A 27,756-nucleotide genomic window follows, 5' to 3' on the forward strand; every position below is an offset into this window, starting at 1 on the left:
GCAGCTAACTAAGGTCCATGTTTTATCATAATCATCCAATGTTAGACCAGAAGGGACAATTAACTCAACTTCTCTCACCTCCCATGAATCACAGACCAAATATATTTTTTTTTTTTCCAGAAAACTCTACTAGCAGGCCTAATGATTTTACACAGAATCACAGAATCACAGAATTTTCTAGGTTGGAAGAGACCTCAAGATCATCGAGTCCAACCTCTGACCTAACGCTAACAGTCCCCACTAAACCATTTCCCTAAGCTCTACATCTAAACGTCTTTTGAAGACTTCCAGGGATGGTGACTCCACCACTTCCCTGGGCAGCCTGTTCCAGTGCCTCACAACCCTTTCAGTGAAGAAGTTCTTCCTAACATCTAACCTAAAACTCCCCTGGCTCAACTTAAGCCCGTTCCCCCTCGTCCTGTGAAGTATTTGTGTTTTTACAAGACTTAAACTCCTTCATGTCCCTCATGGAACAGGAGGTGTGTCCAGAACACCACAGGGATAGAAGGAATGAAGTTTGCCCAGATAATCTCAGTGGGCAAAACACATCAGTTTATTTAGGGAGCAAAACTCTCTCCTGGCTCTGTTCAGACAGAAAGAAGACTGGGGGATTTCTTTCCAATCCCAGAACCAAAAGGAGTTTCACCTTAGGCATTCAAGCAAATCCCTTCCCAACCAGCCACCAAGGAAGTCTAATCTAAGAAAGAAAATTCCCTGGGCTCTCAGAAAGCATTGTTTCTCACATTCTGCAGTCTGCTCTGTGGTTGAAGGCCAGAAAAAATAAATAAATAAATAATCAAGCCAAAAGAAATCTATCTGGTTAATTGTACATCAAGGAAGAAAATCCTTCTCAATCCCCTTCTCAACTGAGCAGAGAGTCCCAGAGCAGAATATTTTATTATAGTCTCTAACTTAATGCAGAGCTGCAAGTGTCACAAGCATGCTAGGGTTAGTGCAGGCAAGCTTGATCTTGCAAACAAGCCAGCAAAGAGAAAGATGAAAGACAGGTAATACATTGATTTTCAGATTTCAAGATACACATGGGGCTGAAGTAACTATCCAGTCTGTAATTGCATTACAACACAGCTAAAATACCTAATATGATAAAGCTTCTGCATTTGGTGTTGGTGTTGGTTGTTGTTTTTTTTTTTTTCCTCACCTTTCAAATACTACCCATGAAAGACTTTTATATTTAATTACTATTTGTATGCGATATTTTAAGTGCAGCTAGAAGTGGGTCAAAATGAATTTCTGAAGCTCTGGAGCCTTGGATAAAAATAATCAAGCAGTACAACTTCTGTGCTGTCACCAAAGTACCTTAAAAGTAGTAGCAGTAGTAGTAAATGTTATGACTTTTTTTTTTCTTTCAAATCACACATTATTTGTTGCAATTTCCTTACACGAAACATTTGTCAGAAACAGTAAAATGAATCTGTTAAATTAACAATTTAAATGCATTTCTCAAGCAAGAGTTTCTCTGGTGACTTAGCATGGTGCTTTTAGGGAGATTTAGTCACATTAGATGTCTTTAAATAACAGGAAAATAGAAGTGCATTTAAGAGTGGCTTACTGTTATAGATGACTTCCCTGCTGTATTACCATGTTTGAGAAGGGACTTGGAGAGTTTCCTCTGAGAAACAATCTGAAAAAAAAAAATGAAAGGGAAAAAATTAGAATCTGTAGTAAACACATGGCTATTTATGATTTTAATTTTAAGTTGTTTTTCTGTTTGTTTCTATATCAAGGTAGTGCCTTAATCCACAGTCAGAGTCCTAGCACAGTTAGACTACTGCTGAGAAGAAAGTTTCTCCAGGAGTTTTGCAGACAGGATGCAATGGAAGGACAAAGCACCCCGACAGGATCAAGCAGAATGGGAAGAACACAGTTAACTGAGTAATTGTGGAAAACTCAATGTCAGATTTTCCTCAGCTACTTTCAGGATGGAGGTAACAGGACGTTAGCAAGTTTTAAATGAACTTAGGTGCCAACAAGGGGGCAGATGTATACAATAAATATATCAGACTTGCCAAAAAAAAAAAAAAACAAACAAAAAACAACCACCCTACATTTATTTTTGCAGGAAATTGACAACCATTTCTAAGAGGACACTATTTTATTTCAAGACATCAAGCACTCCAAACTCAGGACAGCAGCAAGCACCCTGCCCCACAGTTTTTATTTCCAAAGTTGTCTCTTTTGCTGCCCAGGTACCAGACCTCCCTTGGAACTCAGCACTGTAAATGAACTTGTCCATTCACCAATTTACAAATATACTTCAAATAAATATTACTAAAGTGACACTGACAAAACATATTGTTTCCTATCCCAATAACCATTACATTTTCATAACAATCTTGTAACATTTTAAAGTAGACCAGTAAAAATAATAGAAAAGGAAAAAAAACTTAGAGCAATGCATAATTGGTAAGCTACAGTTGATCATCCAGTAATGTTAGGTTTCTCCTTTCTCCCTCTCTATAAAGTTAATGCTGTCTTAAAATGTTTCCCTTTTCTTTTTTTTTTTTTTTTCTCCTCTCTTTCTCTCTCTCTCTTTCTTCCACTGGAAAACTTCAAAATGCAGCCAGAGATAGAGGTAATTCTATACACACCTTAGGAGTCACAATTAATATTATTTTTAATGTAACAAAATTGGGACAGGATGGCCCTATGCCTGCCATGTGCTGTGCAGACACTGAGCAAAAGGTTGTTTCTGCCCTAGGAAGTTCTTTCAACCAGCCCTAGGAAGGTTGTTTCTTCACCTGGATGGCTAATCCATAACACTTCAAATAAAAGGAACCACAAATAGAGATCTTTGGGAAAATACACAGAAATACTCATTGTAAGAAAGAGGCAGACATCAAGGGAAAAAGAACAGCTCCAGGCACTTTGAGAGAGTCCTGGGCATTACACGCATTTCAGCAATAAGCCAAATCAGTAAGGAGCAGCCAGAATCAAAACAGGGTGAGTAATGCGAAATCACAGCCAGCCAAAAAAGGTGCTGTGAGATAGAACCAAATAGGACGTAAATTTTGGTCTAACATCACCACGGGGATTCATCAATTTTCTGAATTGAAAATGGAAATAACACCTCCGATTCTACTCAGCTACTGTCATGATGGAGGCAGCCGGGCAGAAGCAAGCCTTAGAAGAGTTTTAAATGTGAGATATGGGTGTTACCACAGGGCTGGACAGGACCTTCAGATTCCCTTCACCCAGCTCCCCAGTCCTAATGCAGGACCAGCTACCACTGGCTCACCTACACCTGACAGATGTGTCTCAGATACCCAGATGCAGAGAAATGGTCTCCTCCAGCAATTTATTACACTACTTGTTATCCTCATCATAAATATATTTGCCTAAGAACTATCCTGATTCTTAGCCCATTATTTCTGTCTAATGGGCCATGAATAACTAAGAATTGTTTTCCCCTTCTCTTTCAGGCAATCTTTATATCTGAAGGCTAATATATCTCTCCAGTCTTTCCAAGAAATGAAGTATGTCCTATTTTTCCTTTTTGACTAGATTTTGGACAACATCAAACCATTATCAACACTCTCTGCTGAGCCCTCACCAACTCGTCCATATCCTCCTCTTAGAACAATGCTCAAAATTGGACATAATACTTCAGATCCTCCTTATGCAAGAGAAGCTTCTAATGTCTTGCAAGCAACAAGTCTTGTACTCATATGCTCTCGAATTACATTTGACTTTTTTCTGATCACCATGACACTGATGCTATTTATATTTATGATCATTTCAGATTTTTCTTTGCCAGCTGTTTCTAACCCTGCAATTTTGCATCTGGTGATTACTTAAATGGGTAATTTGCACTCCTTCTTTTTGGACTGCCTTCCGTAAGCCAACTGCTGCCATTACCTTATTCACATTTCCAAAATTAAGGATTTCACCAAAAATATTGGTCTGTGGCTGCAAGCAATGCAGCTCAGAGAGCGTGGAAGAAGACCAGGAATTTCAGAGTTCAGATCTCCTTGTTTCCTAGGATCTTGTTCACTGCAACCCCTAAACTCAGAGCTCTCTTTTCTTGCCAGCTCAACAGGTTCAAATAAAAATTGTTGCGTTCCTGTGAACCATGAGAAGCAAGCTACACAATCTTGTTTGAGATTCTTAGATGAAGGGTGATACATAATTATCATAGGTTATTCTTAATATATTATTAAATTGTGGGTTCTGTATCTGACACTGAATTATGGCATCTGGGGAGCAGGACAGATACATCTCTATGACTTCTCTGCTTTCCCCAAGGCATACATACAACACTGTAAAATACATTAAGCTCTTCCACGGAAAGCTGTGGGTGTTGTGTAGCAGAAACCTCTTCAGATATGTTAAATATATGTATCCCCAGTATGATGCAGAACTTGGAAGGGAAACTGTCCTTCAGCTAGCCTCCTTTAAAGACAGCAGGACTTTTCCTAATGAGTGACTCAGATCCCTACAGCTCCTTTTGCTGCTTTGGAAAATTTTGTAGCTTTCAAGTGGCATTGGGCAGACAAAAACCTAAAGCTTAGGAGCTCCCATGCAGGTGACAGCCAACTCACAGCTCCAGAGAACTTAATTTATTCTGATGTTCCCATTACTGGATCACATTAATAAAACTAGATCTCTAAGCCATTAGCATTGTTATGACACAGTGAGGGCTCCACATATGTAAATATCTGCATTTGTGTGCAAACACTTACCAGTTGTTAATTATATGGCCAGCAAAATGAATCTTCCATCTGGCAATAATGTGCCAAGATCATTGCCTCAAACTGTCATTAGTGATTTAGGATCAGCAGACTATCATTGTGATAACTGATAAGAAATCAGTATTCTCTAGCAGGAAATTGCCCTTTTCATTCATGCAGCATACAAAAAGCATCTCACTGGTGAAAAGAGCCACTTCTCCAGATGCTGCCATCAATTATGTAACATATTTATTGTTTACGTATCGGTGTAAATCATCTCCTGAACATCATCATAACAAGTATCAGCTAATGTGATTGCCAGAAAATGAGTCCTAGAGAGCAATAACTCATGGGCCTAAAAAACATTTGCCTAAGTTTAGGGTTAAAGAGATGCCTGAACTTGCAAATTGGCTTATAATTAACCATCAGGAGTCTTGGTTTGACTTCTACTTAAAAATTACCAATTTTAAACTTCACTTTCAGAGAAAAGCTTGTGCAACTTGATGTGAAGAAGTGCAGGATGTAAATGCCCCTATTCTTTCGAAAATTCAGACATTAGAATCCACTTACGACCTAGTAGACCTCATTACGTTTCCAGAACATGCTTTTTTCATGAACATTTTATTAGAAGCATGACCTATCGGTGAACAAATGGATGTAGAAACCTCAGAGATTTAAGAGGTGAAGCAAAGAGAGAATTAAGAGGTGAAGTTAAGGTTATTTGTGGTGACAGCCATATATAAATTACTACACAGTCCTGGTCTAAGACAGCCACATGTCTAATAATATGTATCATACTTAATACATTTGCAAGAGGCAGGAATAGGAACAGAATGTAAAAGCAGCTGCTCTGTTTTATAGAGGGGGGCATGCACATGAAGTGATTCCTATTTCCCTCCTATGAACATCATCTCAACTAGATTTCTGGTCTGTGCTGCCAAGGGATATCAGCTCTGGGTAAGACGGAGGCAAGAAATTCCCCTGAAGATGCTATAAATTTGCCTTACTACATCCAAATGCAAATAGGCTAGCGACAGATCTTAAGAGATTGCTGTGATTAAAAATGCATTCCCATGTTGCTATTTGATCCTATCTCCAATTTAAAATATATAAAAGGTGCCATGCTATTTTTATTTAAGAAATACAAACAGCTGCTACATTTTGGATAAAAGCACCAAGGCACTAACACCAGCTGTGTATAGCACATCTTATTCCCCAGCCACTTTTGAACCCACCAAATACTTTTTATGAATGGTGGCAAAGACACAGCAAATATACTACATTTTAACACGAAGGGAGACCAGACAGCAGGTAGGTGCCAGTGGCTTTAACTCTATTCTCATGAAAAAAAGGTTTTGGGAATGAGTTCACAGACAGCAAGAAAACCCTGCAAGAGAAGAAGTTCAGACGTGTGTCCATAATGAAGAAAATTTCATTTTCTATAACTGCTAACACTTTTCTTTCTTTTTTCCTGGTAGAGCCAATTTTATTGCTGTACATATGATACTTGCTGTACCATACTCATCTCTCTTCAAGATTTGCTTTGTTCCCTGTAGTACTGATCAGCTCACAGCTTTTTTACATTTGAATTACACCTCTCCCCGGTCCTGTTAAAGATCTGTGCCTGAAAATAGTCAATCAAAACATGCAGAAAAGAAAGATATCCATATCACAAGAGACAATAATGCTATCACAGGAAATAGCTTATCAATAGCACAAAACGTCTTCGAATTTAATTAGTATGTAGCGTATGCAACCCATTTATGATTAGTTATTATTATAACTCATAATAATAGCAAACTAAATTTTAAATTAGTTTTCTAAAGACTGCTACAGTAATTCATACAAAAAGATAAAGTATGTAAAAACAAAGCAGTACAAACTGTACAAGTAATTCCATTAACTTTGACTGGCAAGATTAATGTAGAACTGAAAAATCCTACAGCTTCAGAGATCACACTGCAAAGGCAAACCCAAGAGTTTCCTGGGGATAACTAAGGTGTGTAAATGGTTAGGTAAAGTTAGGAAGTATACTGCGTGAACAACTTCCTTGTGCTCTGAGTCAGCCCTGCTAGAAAATGACATTCATATCTAATAAAGTACATTATTCATCCCACTAATGAATTGAGCAACTTCATTTGGAGGAGATCAAAGGCCAAGTATTTAAGGGTATTTAGATACCTAAGGAGGCATACAGACATCTAATGAGATTTAGGAATTCAAATACCTTGAAATAACTGGTCGTATGTCTTTTGCACCACAGAAGCAGTAGAGCAATTATTAAACAAATATTCTCATACAGACAATTTCAATTTAATTAATTCAGGTGCAATCATGGCTCTCTTAGCTTTTCTCTAATTCAAGAGCAAAGGGATTTGCATTGGTTGAAACTGAAGTAGTAAACATTTTCAAGTGCATAATCTGTTAATGACATATAGTATTAAAACCACACAAGAAACAGCAATGATCATTACCAAAAAAGTTTTCAATATAATCTGTACAGATATGCATGTATGAGAAATACGAAATCTCTAAACTATACTTGAAAAGGTTTTGAGAGGCCAAGAAGTACATCTGCTTTTTTCTGTGCAGGTGCTACTAGTTGAACAACGGAGTTACGGATTGTAACAGTATTTTAACACCTATGTAAATTAAAAAAAAAATCAAATCATGGAATCAGAGATGTGAAAACGGTAGAGGACAACTTTGACAAGTAATAAAAGAAAGCCACAAATGCTACTCCCATTACATACAGCTGGAATGGTTCACAGCATTTAGGAAATAACATCTTTACTGGTTCCTATAATTTAATGATGTTGCAGGCACAGCTGAGTAGGGATCAAGAATGTCTTGGCAATACAAGTGTGTTTTCTTCTTGTTGGAAGATGATTATTCATTGAACAATTTTTGTGAGTTCATAAAGATCAGACTGGGACTTCTGGGCAAGACTTCAGAGCAAAAAAGTGCTTCTAATCCACTGTCCTGGTACTTAATTCCTGTGTGATTAAGAACTGAACTTTGGCTACTAGAAAGTTTGAGCCCTTACGGTATTAACTTAGGTAATTTTATTGCATTATGAAGTTTATGCAATACAAAACAGAATACTCCAATAAGAGAGCTCATAACACAAGAACATTAACACACAAACAGAAAAGGTTTTGGGGTTTTCCTATTTCCAGTTGAATACCATGACAATTATGTTATCAATTCTTTGACATAATTTGTCCCTCTAGGATTTTTTTTCATTGTTTTTCTGACAGGTAATAATAATAATAATAATCCATTTCCTGCCCCTTGAAACAAACACGGTTTTTCTGAGTGACGAAAAAGCAAAAATACAGAAATACAAAAGCTTCATTAAATGGGGATTCATTTGGAAGTGATTAGTTAGGGTGAGTGCCTAAACACCATTCCTAGGGATGTGGAAGGGGAAAGTGATAAAAAGGGCACAGAGAAGGGGAATAATTTACTGTTACAGACAGTATCTGTAAAACCAGCAACAAGGATGAGGTGATTCATGGCACCTAAAGCACCTGTATGAAAACAAGAGGTAACCTCTATAAAGTGGTGTCCCAAAATAGCTGTTAAAATATTACTGATCACGATTTCATTACTTATCACCAAGACACTGGTACCTGTACTTACCAGTGTCTATGTAAAGAACACTAACTACTTTGAAGAGCTAGACTTGAAGAGCCAGAAGACTAAGAAGTCAGATGCAGAACCTGATGGAGCATCCCAAGGCACTTAGGTTGCAGTGGTTGCAGAGTGCCAAGCTATTGCTCTATCCCAACACTCCTGCTCCAAGGGAAGAGAGCTGTCATGTGCAGCAAAACCCTTCCAGACATATTTCACAGATATGCTTCAAATTCAGACCAATCTTTGTTGGGTTACAAGCACAACACCACAAAGTATCTTTGCTCAAGTATATGATTCTATATGCCATAGGACTGTACTGCTTCATTAACTGCTAAAAAGTGGTATTGATAGATACTAGATATTTTTATACAGTTTCTTAGAAATGAACTGCAACATGAAAAATATTAAACATATTTTTTTAAAAAAGCATAGTCTGCTGTTATGCATCTTAACCTACTATTTAGCAATTTTACTTTATTCAAATAATAAATAATACAGCATGGAAAGCTTAATTGGTTAGAGTATAGTACTTGTCGATGTAAAGTTCCTTAACAAACTGCATTTTATAAACTACTATAAAACCAGATCACATTTTAAGATGATGCTACTAACTGAGAAAAATTTGTTTGAACTTTCAAGTTTAGTACCTTCTCTAACATTTTAGGGCTTTCTTGAACTTATTAGCATAGCAATTGGTAACTAACTTTTGCACAGAACATATTTGCTAGCACTCTGCAGTTCAGCACATTACCAGGACACTCTGAAGATGCTGGTAAAACTGAATGTAAAAGGAGTGAAAGGAACAGATTTTTTGTACTTAAAACAACAACAGAAAAACAAAACAAAACAAACAAACAAACAAAAACATCATTAAACCTCCCCCCTAAATTTTCAAGAGAGAATCTGCTATTGGTTTTATATGAAAGGAGAACTCTTGAGCATCATGATGAAAAAACAAATCACTTTAAGGAAATGTATTTATTTAGTGCACTGAGTTTTTGTTATTTACACTCAGCAGGCATCTATCCATGACTAGTTGCTGTACTGTGTATAAATACTGCAGCATATGGAATGCCTGTTGACATATCTCTTCTTCACATCCAGGTATAACTGACTGAATGCCAGGATGCTGTTAACCACACTATTTACCAGCAGAGGCACAAAATTGGCTTGTCCCAGCAGGAACGGTAGAAAAAAATGTTGCTGAATATCCAGCAGGGTATCCATCAATGGTGTATGTTCAGGACCTAACAGGCTACAGCTTTTACTACTCTCTTGGGACACATATTCATTACAGCATTTGGGAGAGGACAATTAATAATAACACTTTCTGAAGGACTGAATTTCTCTGTCTTTCTCATCCAAGACCCCAAATTTCCAATTGACTTGTACTAATTAGGCTGCATGTAAGATGTACCCAGACTGGTATTCCTAAAGAACGACAAAGCCAAAGGCTGAACGATGTCAGCCTACTGCATAACCATTCTCTGGCCTTTCCCACTACATATTACTGTGATAATTTTCTTTAAGGTAGGAGCACTACATAATGTGGGCAAAAATGTAGGTTTACTATACATCTAAATGATGATCTACCAACAGGTCCAGGTAACTGTGAATCTCTTATAGATCAGCTATTACCTAGAACAGAGCAAAAGAAGTTGGCACATTCATGGGGAGCAGGCAGGGAATCAGTCCTTCAGACTATGCCTAAAATCTGCAGCCTGTCTGGATGTCACAGATAAGACCTATTTGCAATGGGAAAGTGATTTGACAGGCAGGAACACACAGGCACGCAAAATCACAAAATCACAGCATTTTATTCAGCCATTAAATTAATGTAGAGCAACAAATTCACGTCAAAATTAGCTCAGGAAAAGCCAAGTCTCTATTACCATCATAAAAAAATGCAGTAATTAAAACAAACAGCTAAATCTGAGTTTAAGCTCCATATATATAGCCTGTGCTGTAAGATTTTCAATTTGAACTCCTCATAATGGCTTTGCTTCGATGACAATCCCAGCACTAACAACTTGGGGTTTAAAATCAGTTTAGAAACTATATAAAGTTAAAACAAAGAAACTAGAAAGTGGAATAATAAAAATAAATAAATAAATAAAACAGCAAAAAATCTAAGCATGGGATCAGAGCCCTCAAGGCTGTGTTACTATGAACAGATTTCACACTGTTATTATTTTTTCTTGGTTACCATTAAAATTACACTGCAACCAACCCAGCTGCGTGCTATTTATAGAGATCAAATCATTATAAAGACATGTTTATGCTACAGGCAGCAGCAACGACATTTTTTCCCCTCGTTTTCAAGTCAATTAGGAGAGAAAAACATTGTAATAACTTTCTCTTTCTCGTTCTCCTTGGCATTATAGGAACAGTTTATTTTCATTGATTAAGGCCACAAAATACCCACAAGTCTGTCAAAAAAGAACAGACTTTACTAACTACCAATACTTCCATGTTAAGCTTTCAAGTTAGTAAGTATAAATACATTTCTTATTAATTCTCTCACTGAGTAGACTTCTCTTTCAGCTTGTTTGATCCAAATGGCTTTGACCATTCTTAAATAACAGCAATAAGAGAAACAAAAGGATTAATGTGCAGTGGGTGCTGAAGGAACAGCAGAAGGTGAGAAGTAAGAAACAAATCTTTGCAGCATCTTCCATTGCGAGTAACACTGTGTAGAAGTTTATGTAGAAACACTGCAAAAAATAATCTAAGCAAAAGCACTGCTTGATCTCACCACCCAATCTACACCAGACCACAGACTGGAAACCCGGCTTACACTCAGCTTAATGAAACTGAGACCACCTGCCTCAGCATTACTATTATGGACAGAATGGAGACCTGTGTTATAAGGCCCTGCACAACAAAAAGCCTGCCAGGTAGAAATAAACTCTGTGATTCCTGGGATGCTGTAGCATGCTATCAGTCAGCAATATAAGAATTTGCTGCAGCCCTGGCTCCAACAACCTCTAGATACTGATCCTGTGGATCACCATCTATATCACCCTTAAATTTAGTCACCAAAAAAGTTAGGAATGAACCCTAAACGAGATGTCTAGACTCTCTTGGTAAGCAATGGAGAAAGACAGGTATCTCATGAAGGCAATTTATCCTAACCTATGATGGGTGCCTCAGGTGGAATGAATCAACCGCTGGAACTGTTTCTCTCCATTGAACTGACGATGGAAATCAGAAGAGTAACTTAGTCTAGACATCTAACTTTAGGATGACTGAGAGTCAGGGAAATGAATCCAACTCTATCTCTCTATTTGCCACTTCACCAGGCACTACTCTATGTGAATAAAGTGTATTTGTAAACAAACCTTGGACTTGGAACTTGCTTTAAATCCCATGTAACACTGGGAACCACAAGTTGCTTCCCAAATCAGCCTATCTATTAGCACTGACATAATGAGCTTGTGCTTTTACTGTGCAAGGCCAATTGCTCGTGCTGTTTCCTACAGAACTGGCTGACTTGAAGCTCCACTACACAGCAGTAAATCAAACCAGCAGAAATTCTTAATTATCCTGTTCAAAGCACTGATTAAGAATTTTGTCATGAATGACAAATCTCACCCATCAGTCTTTTAACCAAATGATATACTTCATATACATTGAAAAGATTAGCGACAAGAGAAAAAAACAGCAGTGATACCTACTTGTCCAAGAGTGCACTCCATGCCACCAAGAAAATCTGCCTCCTTCAGCCCATTGTGATTGCTGCTAATGTCGTGGACTTCAAACCTCAACCGCTGCACCTCTTCAAAATAGAAGTCGACTGTGAACAGCTTGGAGAAGACGGGATTTATACAGGTTCGAATCACTTCTGTCCTGTCAACCTGCCAAATGGAAAAGAGGTCGTATGAGTGGCTTCTCGTTCTAGCAGTGATGGACTATAATGAGTCCTTCAAACACAGTCTTGTTCAGTTATCAGGATTGACAGCTGTGACTGTGACCACAGGCACTACCATTTGTATGGGCACCCACAGCTGCCTTTTCCATGTAGGCTGGCCGTGTGTACAAGGCAAGGCCAGCTTCCCTTGCCTCTCCCTTCTAGCACATCTTTGGAAGTGCTTGTTAGGAACACAGGGCACAGCGTACAGCCTCGTTAGCAGGGTGAACAATGACTGCCCCAGCTGGGTATATGAGATCAGACAGAAGGTAGAGCCAGTTGCTGAGCACAAGCAAAGGAACTGTCTTGTGCTGGCTCTGTAAATATTTACGTAAAACCATCTATAAAACAATTAAATTGTGATCAACAGAACCACACTAAGGATGAATTCAACCAGTCAGGAAAAAAAGAGAAAAATCTTATAAATGCTATAAGGATGCATGTAAGTTTGAACTAAATCCCTACAAGACCTGTTACTTCACCAAGTTGGTCTTATTTTCTTATTAGAACCATTTAAAAACAAACGAGAGGTCTGTGAGCAAACAGTCAAATATGATATAGTTATCATGCCTCAGCAAGTTATCCCCTTTCAGTTTAATCACAATAATTGATCCAAGACATGTTTTTAGCACAACTAAGACAACTGAAGCCAGCATACCTCACCTTGGCTTGGAGATGACTTGCCACATATAGTCTGCTAGTCTATCATTGGATGGCCAAATCTTCTCTACCTGGTTATAATTTAATCACTTTGGAGCATATATTCATATCTTTAGATGCCACTAATTTTACTTAACACAGGTAATAACAACCTTTAGCTTCTTCCCTAATGCTAAGCAATTTTTAACTCAGCATATATACATAAAGAGCCTCCCGGTCACAGCAATATTTCTGCGCTTAGATTTAGCAGAGAGATCATGGGAGACAATGAGAAATTTCCTCTCCCTCTATGAAAAATATGGTCTGGGTTTCCCCTAAATTGTCATTGCAAACAACAGTGGCAGAGTGGTATGGAATAACTTGCCCTGTGATTATCTAGGGATAATAACTGTGAAATTAACTATAGAATAACTACAGAATTTACATCTCCAGCAGTACCAATCCATCACTACAGAAGAGCAGCAGAGTGATGCAGTTTTATCAAACTAAGTGAAAAAGCAAGCAAAACCCCAAGAAATTACTCATTTTGGACAACTTACATGACTAAGGAGTAGAGAACTGGATAGATAGCAAACAACTTTTCATAAAAATATATCAATTTTTCCACCTTGCCAAATAGCATTACAAGAATCTGACTGATTATATGCTTCTTACTGCTACCTCCAAGCCTTACAACTGCTTAAGAAACACCAATTAATCTACATTTTTATTTCCTAAAAAAAAAAGTGTTCACTGAGTGTTTTCCAGTTCTCTTAAAATGCAGTTCTTGGGTTTCCTATTTTTGAAGTAGGGCTTTGCTACTTTTCATTATGATGCATTACTGGTGACAGCGAAAGCAATGAAGCAATTTCCTTTTTCTCAGTCTCTTTGCTTTGGTACAAAACAAAAACAAAACCCTGATAATTCTGTAAGATTAAAAGAACTGATCCTAAAATGAAGGAGGACTTGGGCACATCAGTCACAAGACAGGAGGTGGTTCGTGTGCCATGGAACAGACAAATTAAATTGCTCAGAGGAAGAGTGATGAGATCCTTTGTCTGATTCCTGATCAGGAACATCTGTTGTGCAAAAAATGACAGCCACTTGCTTCACTTTCCAGAGTTTATAACACATTAGCCTTGCTAGTAGTTATCGGCAAGGACACAAAGAGTCAAGTAAATCAAAAGTGGGAAAAAAAATCATCAGTTCCTGGTAGCAGAGATTTATTTTAGTGCTCATGAAAGGTGTCAGATTGACAGCTCTAACCGCTGAAATCCTTTAGTTAATCATCAAACAGGTGCTACCAGTCATCAAACGGATGCAAACCAGTGCTACCAGTGCTGTCTCCTCACACAGCTATGTCAATGTGCTCTGACTATGACAAAACCATCACATAAAGGACAGCAGCCACACTTACAAGCTCAATTCTTAATCTCTTTGCTTAGACTAGGCAAAAACGATGGTTCTGATAACAACGATGCAAAGCATAATAAGAATAATGTAAGTGGGAAAGGATTTTAGATACCTTACTTCAGGTGCTAGGACTATTTCAAAAAATTTTTGATCTCTACTTGGTATTAAAGTGGCTTGAATTCTCTCTAACTGATACAACATGAAATATTCACTACTTCAGGTGTCCAGTCAGTTGAATGGGATGTCCTGAGATCTCTTCTAAGTAGAAAGGGATTTGATCCATTCAGTCATTTCATGAAACACTGAAGCAAGAGATCACATATTTAAAACATTTAAATGATCTGTTTTAAACTTTTCTGTATAACCACTGTAATCCCCTAAATTCATTCCTTGTAGGCCTATAAAATGCTAATTTAATGGCAACCAAATCATTTAAATTGTTTAACTGGTATGGTAGCTCTCCTCAGGCAGTGACTGAAGTTTTTCTGTCATTGTTTCTCCTCATCTCTGGCACGCTGCTGCTGTGATATGGGGAAACTCCACTGTGAAATGCAGATTTATACTTACTTATGCTCAGCACAGTTTAAATCTGTGACTGCTCAATGGAGTGAAGTGCCTGAAAATGGAGGCACGGGTCTGGACACAGTGACATTAAGAATTTCAGTCTCGCACAGCAGTAGGACACTGCTTGCTTCTTCCAGCCTGTAACTGACTGACAGCCTTCCCTTGACAGACACTGTACTGAAATAAAGCCATTCCACTGAGTTTCCCCAGTCTTCCCACATTATTGAGATGATACATCAAGGCAGCATGTCAGATCGCTGGATTACGTGAGAAAAATCTATATCGAAAGAAGCAATGCCAACAGCTCCACAATGATAGAAAACTCTTCATGCTCCTCTCAGCAGCAAGCAGCGTACAATAGCATTAAGCCCTATTAGTCTGCCCTGTTCCCAGTCTGCTTTGTCAGCAGTATTTCAGTTACTCTGTGCTTTGCCTAGAAAGTCTAACACAGTCCTTAGCACAAGAAGTCCGGCTCCATTCCCTCGCTTTGACTACTGTGCTGCAGGGCTGAGCACCAGCAGCCAGCCGGTATGATTCATGCTGGAGAAGCAAAGGGTGAGCACAGAAACTCAGTAAATTCACTTAAAGTGAAATCTGGAGATACGCTTCAGAGAGATATGCTAACCCTGAGCACAAGTCCAGCTGACAAGACATCAACCAGCAGCTGACAAGACATCGCCTGCATGCCAAAACAGAACGATGAACACCATCAACCATATTAAATTTCCATTACTTTTGTTAAAGAGAGCTTTTAAGTCCAACAATAGGATGCTACAAACAAGAAGCACTTAAACTTTTTCTCCTGTTACAGAAAACACCGAACTCTAGGGCAACCTAACCCTGAGGGCAGGTGGATTTCTCAGGACACAGGCAAGGGTCAAGCCCATAGCTATTGGATTTGTTGACACCTGACGTTTGAGCCATCTGCTATTTCGGGACTTTGCTGGAACAGGGAATTTCTCCCATTCATTAAAGCAGGATGATTTTTCAGAAGAAAGAATGGACAGCCACATGCACCTTTGAGCTGTGTCATCAGCTAAAACTGACCTTAAAAAGAGCAGTGCTTCAGCTGCCACCAGGATCTGAACATCTGCTTCGTGGTACGGCTTTAGCAGCACATTCCCTTCAAGGACAATTTATACAGAAAAAAGGACTTGCATCTTCCCCTCCCAGGATGGACTCACGCTGCTTTCCCTCTTCATCTCTTTAGGCCCTTGTCACTCCACAGAAGGCGGCACCCTGCTGACTAGCTAGGATTACTTGGCAGACCCATCTGGATGCAGCCACCCTGTGAGCTTCCCCTTAGGGAACTGTGAATGACATACAAACACCAAAGTAGGCCCCCACAGCATAAAGCTCCATCTCAGTAGAACGAACTAAAATATTGAAAAGGACTTCTAGGACCAGAAGACCTTTTCCCACCCCAAACTTTGGAGGTTTGATTAGGTTATTGCAGGCACTGCAGCCAACAGAATCAAACAGGCATCCCTAACCTTCTTACTATTTCTCCTCTGTTTCTTCAGGTTAATCTTATTTACCTCACCAGGCTTTGCTTTGTGCCTTCTGAATCCTCCCATCAAATCCAGAGGAAGCTGGAAACTACATCTGAAAGCTTTCTCTCAGTATTATTTGCTGTGGATGGACAGAAGTGTTTGCCTGGTTTCCCATCTACCCGCAATCACAGCTAAAGAACTACAAAATTGCCTTTGCAGTCAGACAACATCAGATTAAAGAAAACTCAAAGGACGGATGAACAAATAATAAATTTCAGGCTTCTCATGCTGTTTGTAACTTTTCCTCTGTGAGCTACAGAAAAGCAGGGAGCTCTGTAAAACTGTGGTCAACTTGGTAACTTCAATGAGGAAAAAAATCTTCATCCTTGCTATAATTTCACTGATGGAAGCAGTGCCGTGGTTAAAGCACAGGCTGAGGATCTCCTCTCCATTTTCTATCTTCAGTTGAAAACGGAAGTAAAGGAGAAAAAGTCAGCCTGAAGGGATTTTTTTTTTCTTTTTCTATCAAAATCAGATGAAGTATAAGCTATTAGATACACAAGGATGAACAAGGATCAGACAGAAGTTCACCCTGGTGAAGTTCACCTGGTATGTAAGGCTTAAAAATGACCATGAACACAGCTTTCCTATTGTGCCATTGGGAACCAGGGAAATGGAGAGTTATCTAGGACCTGAAGCTCTGCGCCTCAAGGCTCTGCGTGAGCACAGGTCAGCTCTGTGGAAGACTCACTCACCCTGAGCAGATAGAGTGGAGAACAAATAGATACCAGCTATTTCTTGCAAACATGTAACTAGGACAACCTCCCCCAAATTTTAGGTAGCTGTTACTTGATATCTTTGAGGGATCAACTTTGAGCAGCCAAGAGTCAATGGGCTGTGCAGAATTCATCCTATTCTCATCAAAAGAAGACTGTGAAATTTTGATCGCTCATGAAAAAGCATGGGAATGCTATAGCCGGTAATGATATGGCAGCCTAATGAGCTAACAAAAATCTTTGGTCTACAGAACCACGATCTTAAAATTTATTCATGTCCTGTGTTTCCTTTGGTGTTTTTTCTTAATTTAAAAAAAAAAAAAAAAAACAAAAAACAAAAAACAACATAGTCGAAAAGCCATAAACATGTAAATTCCACTAGAGTGTGGGTTCAGCTGTTTAGCCAAAGCACACTCTTTGTGGCTGTTATTTCAGCAAGCTCTTATACCAAAAAAATAAATTTACCATTCCCCACACATTTTATAGACCAACAAGGGAAAAACAAGAGGCTGTATTTTCAGTAGAAGCCATTATAAAATGCTGATTAAATCCTGAAAAATCACATTTGTCAGCTGAGATGACAAAATGTACAGAGGTGAAGGGCTAGCATTATTTTTAGGTCATCTGAATTTTAAGAAGACTGAAAATTTCCATGATACAGTACCTTACATGAAAATTTGATATCAAGCAGAAAGCAATTTACACTTTGCTTGGCAGCTCCTGAGGATGTTATTAATATTTTTTATTATTATTAACATCACTTTCGCACCATCACATCTCTATTCCACAAACAAAAAGTCATCCCAAAGGTCACTATAATTTATAGCCCTTGTTTTCAATTTAATTGATGTTTGAAAACAGTGAAAAGAAACCAGCAGACCTTTAACTCTTTTTAGGTGATGGAGCTCAAAGCTAAGGAAAATCCTGACAACATTGGCAAAATGCTTTTGGCCACAGATTGGCTGAAAGAGAAGCATTTAACATGAATGGTCTGGAAATTATCTGCAAGTATTTTATTTTATTTATGTGCTATAAATACCAGATAGCTTATAGACCTCCCAGTCATCACCAGGAAGGCCTGCTGGCAAGCACTGGAAAAATTAAGACATAGGAACAGCCCAGGCCTCAAGGGGCTCCAGTCCCTGAGATGACAGCAGAGAAGCAGCATTGTTTCTTATTTGGAAAGTTCTTTGTTTAGGAAGCCCATTTCTTTGTTCACAACCAATAACTGCCCTCTGCTTAATTCCTTATCTTTCTCGGTTACTTTTTATTGTTCTTAACCAGGAAACTGAGATAATTAATAATGTATATTATGTACAAATTCTTCGAGAAATTCCTGGATGGAGTTTGCTTTATAAAATCATAGCTTTGAAAAGAAAAATGTCATTGTTTACAACTGCTTGCATACATTTTTTCTCATCCACCCAGAAACAAAATAATAACTACAATAGCCTAAAAGGCATGCAATATTGCACTAGAGGATCTATACTGATCCCTGGAAGACTACAAGCCAGTATAGATTTCAGAATCTCAGCTGAGCAACCTCAAACTCTGAAGTCTATAAAACCTGTAAAACAATGGGGAATGTGCAGTGCTAACAACCAGTTAATGTTATTCAAGAGCTGAACGCAGAGATAATTTCAAGAGGGATGGGAGTGATGCTACCCAGTATGAAAAAAGCAGGACCTAAACTGGTTGGGAGCCCTTCAGCCAAGGGAATCTCCAATTTTCTGGAATAAAAGAGATCTCTGTGTAGGCTACAAAAGCCCACTTTCTAGGAATTATCATTGGTCTCCTCGGTATGTCTGAGCTTTCTAGGTTGCATGAAGACTGGAAAGTACAATGGTCTCGTTGTTCTTCAGAAAATCTGATATAAGGGATAAAAAGCTAGCACTCACCTAATACATTCATGAAATTCACACCTCCTGAAGACTGTACATACCTAATTTTAGTTTAGGGAGTTAAAGGATGCCAAAGTCTTTTCATCCTAATGTCACAAATCTCAAGTCTGGGCCACAGCAATGATTTTTAGTCACCGTATGGAGTGCAGTGAAAGCCAACTAATTAAAATTGTTGCTACATTGGGAGACTTTCATGTAATCCCCCTGGATCGTTGATTGCTTTCGTGATAACATTGTTGATTGGACTCCATCTGCATTTGTCAGTCCTGGGATTCCTGTTCTGCCATAGTTCTTCAACAGCTTCAGTTGGATTAGACTGATACAATCTGGGTAGATTGTGACCCACTATTTCCTACCATCAATATTTAAAAATTACCCTTCCAAGCAATAATAATAATAATAATAAAAAATATTTTTAACACCACATACAAATATTAAATATTAATGTTATCATTAAAGTTAATTAACATCGTATTGATTTTAAGAAAAATATTAAAATGTTAAAGTGTTTAAAATATTAAAAACACTTAAAATATTAAAAAGATAAAATGCCTTGTAAGACAAAAGGAGTAGAAGGCTAATTTGTCCTAGGACTAAAATGAAAAGTATCTAACATATACACACAGTAATCAACTATGCAAAGCACATGTGGTTAACGCAGGGATGAGTCATAATTGCGGTGTACCAATAAGTATGTAGATGATTAGTTGGTAACTACCTTTCACTTTTCCAGTGAAAGTTTCATTGGAGCGTGAACTTGGTTTAAACAAAAATTTTGAAGCCTTTGTTTGCTAGCCACGTAGTTTTGGTGAACCTTTGGCCCAGTAATTTTGAAAACTCATCTCCTTCTCCTTGACATCAGAGATTCAGACCAAGGTCTCTGCTATGTTTGATTCAGACCAGAAGTGCTAACTTCTGTTCCTTCTTTCACAGGTGATCACCTTAACCACTAGGCTATTAGTTTTTCTGTGTGGTTTCTCTCTTTGTTCTGTTTTTATGTGTTGCATAATTTTCATTTGCATCCTGTGAATTAGGATTTGGCAAAAAACATGGAAGAGCAAAGAATTCCAGCTCTGAACTTTTACCTGAGGACAAACTTAAATGCAGCAGCTTCTCTGAGCCTAATTGCAGAACGTTTTCAGTATGTAAAATCTGTAAAACATGAAGCTTTTTCTGTCTCTTGACCTTGGGTTACAAAGGACAATACTTCTTGCATTAGCTGCTGCACTGTGAATATTCCAGCCAGTTTTGAAGAGCCAGTTAAAGAACATTTCAGTGAACCTGAAAAGCATGGTATCTCTTTAGAGTATATCATTAACTCGGTGTAAATTAAGGTCTTTCCAATGAACAATGATTAAGTGGACAGAACACTGAAAGGACTGTGATAACTCAGCAAGATAGTAATAACTGGCTTTTCCAGAAGACTTTTTACATTTTGTTGCATTTAACACGGGAACACCTGTAATTCTGAATTTTTATGTGTAATATCCTGAGCCCTGATAGAGATCAGAAGAACAAATCTGAAGAGAGAATGTCACTTCAGGTATTCAGAAAAGACTTGGGCAACTTCTTCAAGAGACTGTGAATTTCCTGTAAAACAGCATAAGGATTTCGTCCTTCCTTGAGCCAAGGCAGAAGCTGAAGCCTCCAGGAGTGGCTTCCCCCAGGTGCTCAGGCATCTCTGGTCTTTCAGACCCTGTTACCATTGCCCTGGTAAGGCTTCATGCTTAAGTAAGGGGTTTGTGCAAGCGCTTTCACCAAGTATGACTGCTTACACCATGAATTGTCCTCATGATTAGCTACAAGCTGTGAGCCAGAGATAACAAAATACCCTCATGGAGATACAAAAATTTAGGCTTACATTTCCCAACTAGTTGCTTTAAAGCCTTGACTTTTACAATGATTGTTATTTTACTTAATTTGAGGTACATTAAATAATTTGTAGTGTAATATCGGTCTGTTGAGATGAAACTGGCACTCCCCAAAGAGAGCTACTGCTTAGCATAAATGCTATACCAGAACTTTAATGCTCTTCATGTGCTGTGGGGACATTTTCATATAGGACCCTCTGCTGTGATCATAGTATCAGTAACAGGTGATTTTCCCAAAGCTGCCCAAAGGACCCTCCCTGTCTATCTCTGAAATCATTTCTTCCCACTCCAGAAGTGTTTTGGGCAGACTTCTGTTAAATGTGAATTACCACTGTCCCTCTGGTTTTAATGCTGTCTGCCAAATACAGCAAATTACTACAGCTCAGGAGCTACCTTTCTGTATTAACATCCATCTTAAATGGATGCATATGACTTAAAGTCAAAGTTTAAAAAAACATTGAGGAGCTCCATGGAGACTCCAGCTGGTCTGCTTGAGTTTTCATCCACTGAAACCATACTTATAATGCTTCCAGTTTGCTTATGTCAGTGCACAGTCTTGACAGAGATATAAATATATAGATGTCATTGATTCTATGATTTAAATATAAATCTCTATCAAAACCAAACCTTTCTGTCACCTGGACAAAGTCTACTGCTTGCAGAATGTCAGACCAGAGAGATGCAGCAGGAGCAGAAGCTAGGCCAGACAGTACTTCTGTAACAGGGAACGAGTGGCACCTCTGAGCCTTGGGCTCCCAGCGCCAGTGCCTCCTCTCTCCTGCTGGCACAGGCTCTCCCATCCCTGTAGGGGTGTCCAGCCATCTCCCTGAGGCTGCCTTTGCACAAAGCCAGCAGCTGCAGGAGACAATATTCTGAAGACCATTCCTTCCAATGTGACCATGGCCATGGACTGAAGCTCTTGGAGCTGGCAGCAGTAAGAGAGCTGTATTCTCGCCTGTAACAGTTTAGCTCTTGCAGGGTCATTAAATTGAAACAAGCAATGATTATGCTACTCCTGCTAGAGGGTTCAGACAGTAAATGGAATTACTCACATCAAAACCCTTTATCTTACTCTGTCATTTATCTCACTCTGGTAAGGCCTTCAAAGCCGTAACAATCATGTAACATGGACAGCTATCCAAACTCTGGAAATAAAGAGTGCTGCTTCTGAGGTAGCCAACACATCCCAACTCAACCACAAGCACTGCAGAAGGACCTCACAGAGATGTCCTGGTGGCAGGAGATATCCACGTGCTGTGCTCCCTGCGTATGTAACAAGCACTTGGCAAACATCAACTTGAGTGGGTAATGACCCGCATCGATTCATGGGATAAGGTGCTGAGACCCACTCAAATGCAATTTCATTGGCATAAAGTAAGTTTTTCATCCAAAGCTCTAGGATGCTACCTCAAAGCTGAGCCCTGAAGCCTGGATGCTAAATCTTCCTTTACATTATATTCCACATACAGCCCGGATGTTAAAATGCTGTGAAAATTGCCATTTATTATTACCCAACCTTCTTTTTAGGTCTAGTGTTTCAATTCAATCTTCTTTCAATTCGCATGTCCCTACGGACACGGACTTTTTGTAGAGGACAAGACTGGTTCTTCAAAGAGGCAACAAAAATATTTATATATCATACCATCTAGCTTCACTTTCCATTAGCCATAGCATGCTAGCAGGCAGTGCAGTGCCTGACAGGGGGCTGAAAGTCAGTGCATTATGCAGCCATTTGAAAGCTCATTTTCAGCCATATATTCTCCACACAGTTTCCCCTCACTTAGAAAGTGAGCCCTGGGAATACAGGTCTTCACTGACAGCTTCAATTTCATTGTTATCTGATTGCTCATTTTCAGTCTGCTGGTAGGGAGATACAAAGTTTTGTTGGTTATATTCGTGCAAGAAGGGACAGCTTTTTATCAAGGAATGTATGCATTACTTAACTGCTTTTCCCCATAGAGGTGGTATTTTAATGTTTCCTGATCAGCTAAGTTTTAAGTTCTTTAGTTTCAAAGTAAATTTTGATTTTTTTTTTTTTCTTTTTTCAATTCACAATGCAACGCAGGTCCTTGCCTGAATGACAGCAACAAAAAATGCTACAACAAGATTGGCTCAGAGAATATGATTTAAAATCTGCCAGGTATCTGGAAGTCTCTTTCTCTTTTTCTTTCTTTCTCTTCTTTTTTTTTTTCCAAATACAATTGCTAAGGAGTCCTCAGTTCATTGCCAGAATAGTGGAACACAACTAGACTCTGCTGCAGCGTTGGGCTACAAAGAAATGAATTAAAGCATGCTCCAATATACATGCGAAGTATTTATTTGCTAATTCCACCCTTCATTATTCCAAAACTGAGTTCCAGAATTAATCTACACTATTCCCACCTTTAGGTACTTGCACCCTGGTCAAATGGTTTCCACAGCAATTAAATACATGTTTCTTCTTCACTTGCTGTCTTGGAGGGAAAGAGATTTACTAGAATTTGGACAACTGTGTTGCAGTGCCAGCACTTTCATAAAGAAATGCAGATGCTTGCTGCTGTTGAGCAGCAATTAAGCCTGCAAAGAGGCCTTTAGAAGAGCATGTGACTGCCCAAAATTGGCCAGAAGGAGAGAAATCTGGCATCATAGCATTTCTCGTGAAACTGTAGGTAACTGAGGACAGGGAAGAATAAAGCGAAGGGAAGATCCTTTGCTCACTGAGTATCAGTGGGACTACATTATACCAAGTAGGAAATCTACACTGCTTCAGTAATTTGCTCTTTAATTAACTGACTATAAATAGTGATTTGGTAATTTATTTATACTGAGAAAGATCTCCTGCCTCATACGCTCAGGTAAGTTAAGCATAACTAATATGGATTCTCATATGGGTTAATGAATTATGTCAATTGATACAGGCCTAGTCAAGTTGTTAGTTTAAGAAATTCATTTGCTAATGAAGTGCTCATAATTAAAGATTTATTAACTTTTAATGTTGCAATTCAACTGCTAAATCAATTATATCATTGAGGTATTAGCAGCAGGAAGGCAATGCACTACTACTAAAGATACACACTGCTTTATCAAGCTTTCCTGAATTCCCATACCAAAAGTAACCATTTAAAAGGTCAATTAAACTGACTCCTGTCTTCCCACAAAACTGGGGAACTTAGGCCGTGTGCTAGGGTGGCTGCCAAGAAAAATAACAGATTTCTTGTGACTCCTGTCCATGATAAGCACCTCTGATTCTTTCTTTTATTTTACACACACATCTTAAAAAACAAAAAACTTGTCAAGGGGGTTGTCATTTGCTGAAATTATAGCAGCCCAAAGGCCTGATCTGTTACCTAGGAACATTAGTGGAATCCTTTCTGTGAGCTATCACACATAAAAAAAACAAAACAAAACAAAACAAAAAACAAAAAACAAAACAAAACAAAACAAAAAAAAAAAAAAAAAAAAAAAAAAAAAACAACCAGGGTAATAGAATGTGGCATTATTTGTTTTTCAGCCCAATTACACCCATATGCACATATTCTAGCATGTAATAGCACACAACGAACCAGTGAGAAACTGTGAGCAAGTGTAGCTGAACTATGTAACAGTTTTGCAGAGAGCATCCTATCAGATTCCCAACTCAGGGTCTGCTGGGTTTGCACTAGTCTTGAACGATCTCAGTGAGTGCTGGTTCCTGTATTTATTTAGGAATATCTATTTCAAAGAGATTTCTAAAAAAATACAAAACACAACAAAACAAATCTTGTAATCAAGCCCGATGCTACCCGCAGATATACAAGCTTAACCTGAGATGACCACAATTTTCCCTTCCTTGAAAATGACTGCAGTCAGGGACCTATTACATACAGGAACCATTTTTTACTTAATCTGACTTGCTCACACAACCACTTTGAGCAGCAAGTAGCTGCTTGCTCTAATGGCTGCTGGCCCTCTTGGAAAGCATTGTGTCTTTCAGTTGCTCTCAAACAATATGCCTGACATGCTCACATACACCAGACAGACACAGCACATATACACGTCAATCCCTTTTATATTCAGAGATGGATTTATAAAATTATTTGGTATATACATAGTTGTGAAGAAGGCATAAATGAGCAGAGCACACCAAATCCAGCCTTTGTATGCTTGTCGGCAACAGCAGGTATGCTATGCTTTGACTTTTTAACTACTGAACACAGGATTTTATCATAAATGACAAGTGTTAGTGTTGTAGGTACTACCATTAAGTAAAAGCAGTGCAAGTATCCACTCATATTTCCTGCTATAATACTCTGTATATTGTAAATACATGTTTATTGGTATAAGTTATAAATACCCCATATTCAATATTATGCTAATAACTATATTACTCTAGAGTTGGAATTTGCAAGGCAGTTGGGAGCCTAAATCCTCCAAGTCCCTCAAAAGTTTTAGCACCATGTTATTTGAGATGATAAGGACAGAAAAATTAGGAAGTTCCCTTTGTGCACAGCAGAGCTTTGAGCTCAGAAGGGAGGTTTTCTTTGTCTGTGATTCTTCAGCAGCTGATTTTCTGCTTTATCAGGTGTCTTACCAGATACAAGGCAACACACAATTATGTCATTTCTTAGGAAAATAACTGAATGTCTTCAAAAATTCATTGTCTGTAAAAGGAAGAAAAACAATTCAGCACTTATGCCTGCATTTGCAAGAGCACCCTAATTATATCAATTAATTAAATACATCATTCCATTCCAGAGGGTATTTTCATTATTTTTCATTCAAGAGAGAAGATTCTAACATTATTCAGTTTTTACAGTGCTTCCTCAATTTTTTTTTTTCCCCCAAACTTCATTTTACTACCAAGTCATTATAATTAAACAATTTCCCATCTCTGCAGGCTCTCCCTTTATTTCCTAACTAATCTCATTGTCCTTCAGATCCTGTCAGTCAGAGCTATTATTTCATCCTGCTTTATAGCAGGCTTCAGATGTGCCATACAGAGGCAAATCAGGCCCTGGACCAGCAACAAGCTAATTAAACCTTTACTTACTAACTCAGTCTGAAAAGGTGGTAATAATTCCATGGCTCAAAGAAAACTCACTTCAAGGCTTTCCTTTCTTATTTAGGTGGTAAGCTTAAGAAAATACAGGTCTAATAGCACGAAGAGATGAACCTAAGACAAGGTATATTCAATCAAGGTGAAATTATACCTTCCAATTTCTTTCTTTATCCCCTTACATTACTGCACACAATAAGGGAAAGGGAGTTGGGGATTTACACACCAAGTACAAAGGGTACGTAAAAGATCACTGACGACTTCAAAGAAGAGCCATTTCCTGATGCCGGATCTGTATATTCCACAATGAGACAGTTCAGCCCCGGCACTATATGGTCTTAACTTACTGCCAAAGAGCTAATAGCATACAGAGCACACAATCCTGTAAAAGGAAATCCCAAGGTTGTCCCCAGCTCTCACACTTCCCCTTCCCCTGGCTGCAATGCCACCTGCCTCAGGGGACCAGGGTGATGGAGCTTCTTTAATTAATCACTAAGTAATTCATGGGCCACCTTGCCTTTATGCATAGGGTGGGGAAAAGTAATTTTGCCAACACTGATGAAATGCTGCGAGCTGCCTCTGGGATGGAACACATCACTGAGAGACATTTTGGCTAAAATGTCCTGCATTTAGTCCACTTAAAAAAAAAAAAAAGTCAAATGCAACTAAATATGAACAAATATTTTATTGTCCCAAGAGGCTGCTGTACTCGAATCACAAAGAAATACTACATTTGGCAGTAAGGTTCTCCATGCTTCACCTTTCAGGGAAACTAAACCTGCAACAAGCAAAACAAAGCTCTAAATGGATTTCAGCTCTCTCATGGTGTATCTGAGGTCTTTGCATGATGCCAGTGATTTTGAAGTCAACAAAACTCTAATATGCATTTTCATGTCTTGCTAAACAATGGAAATGGAAAACAATGGAAATCAGAAGCACTGCTATTATGTAACTGCATTGTGAAATGCATTCAAGGTTTTTGCATAAAACAGATGTTTTCTAAACTGGCCCTTCTGCATAGTAATATGCTAATGTATTTTAGTCATACCGTTTTTCTACTGATATATTCAGAAAACATACCCAATGCTTCCATCCAAAAACAATTTCAATACCTGCTCTCAACATATCCCTTCTAAAATTCCCATTGACAAGCCTTCTTTTCAATATCTTCTCTGTGCATTATGGCATTTTTGAAGTGAAAATGAGAACTCTAAATAATGCTGGGTGAAAGTTTATCTTTAGACCTGGATGACTAAAGAAAATTGTTACTGTTTTGAAGGTTTAAGGCAGAAGAGGAAACACATTCTTGCATTCTCTTCCCATTTAGAAGAGAGTTACAGCAATACACTTACGCATCTTCACTGAGATGTGCTCTTGCTCCACCAGGCTGCCATCTATCTAACTAAGACTGGCATTATGTACTCTCAGGTCCAGTGTAGCAGAACCTTTAGCACTTTCCAAAGACTGACAAAGTAATAAATAAATAAATCTCTCCCTGTAGTGATCAAATATGAAAGTAATCTTGGCTGAACCACACAGTGGAACACAGGAGCTTGCGTATATCCTAAGAGTATTGTCTGTGCTTAGGTCTCAGTGTCAGAGCCCCGAATACTGATTCTGTCCCTGATGGGGCACTGGTAGCTTGCTGCATTTGTGCGAGAAGTCCTGTCTGTAATCCCTTACCTCTCAATCTGTTGTGTGCTTGGAGCTCCAGCTGCCAGCCCTGAAAAACACTTCAACATACCCCACCGAACAACTTACTCCAACATGGCACTTCAGCTGAGGTTGTTGAGCCGACTCTCCTTGCATACTGAGATACAAGTACAGCATCCACATGCTGCTAGGCTG

General features: G+C 38.6%; 1 protein-coding gene across 1 annotated transcript in view; it reads right to left on the reverse strand.

Annotated features, from left to right (window-relative positions):
• CPNE4 (copine 4) overlaps window positions 1-27,756 on the reverse strand; it is a 225,409-nt gene that overhangs the window by 97,846 nt on the left and 99,807 nt on the right. The window contains exons 3-4 of the mRNA XM_032181441.1: window positions 12,005-12,184; window positions 1,571-1,642 (exon numbers count right to left, since the gene is read on the reverse strand). Of these exons, the coding sequence (XP_032037332.1) occupies window positions 1,571-1,642; window positions 12,005-12,184 (252 nt within the window). The remainder of the gene's footprint in view (window positions 1-1,570; window positions 1,643-12,004; window positions 12,185-27,756) is intronic.

The sequence above is a fragment of the Aythya fuligula genome, chromosome 2 (genome assembly GCF_009819795.1).
Source record: "Aythya fuligula isolate bAytFul2 chromosome 2, bAytFul2.pri, whole genome shotgun sequence".
In the NCBI taxonomy this organism is placed as follows: Eukaryota; Metazoa; Chordata; class Aves; order Anseriformes; family Anatidae; genus Aythya; species Aythya fuligula.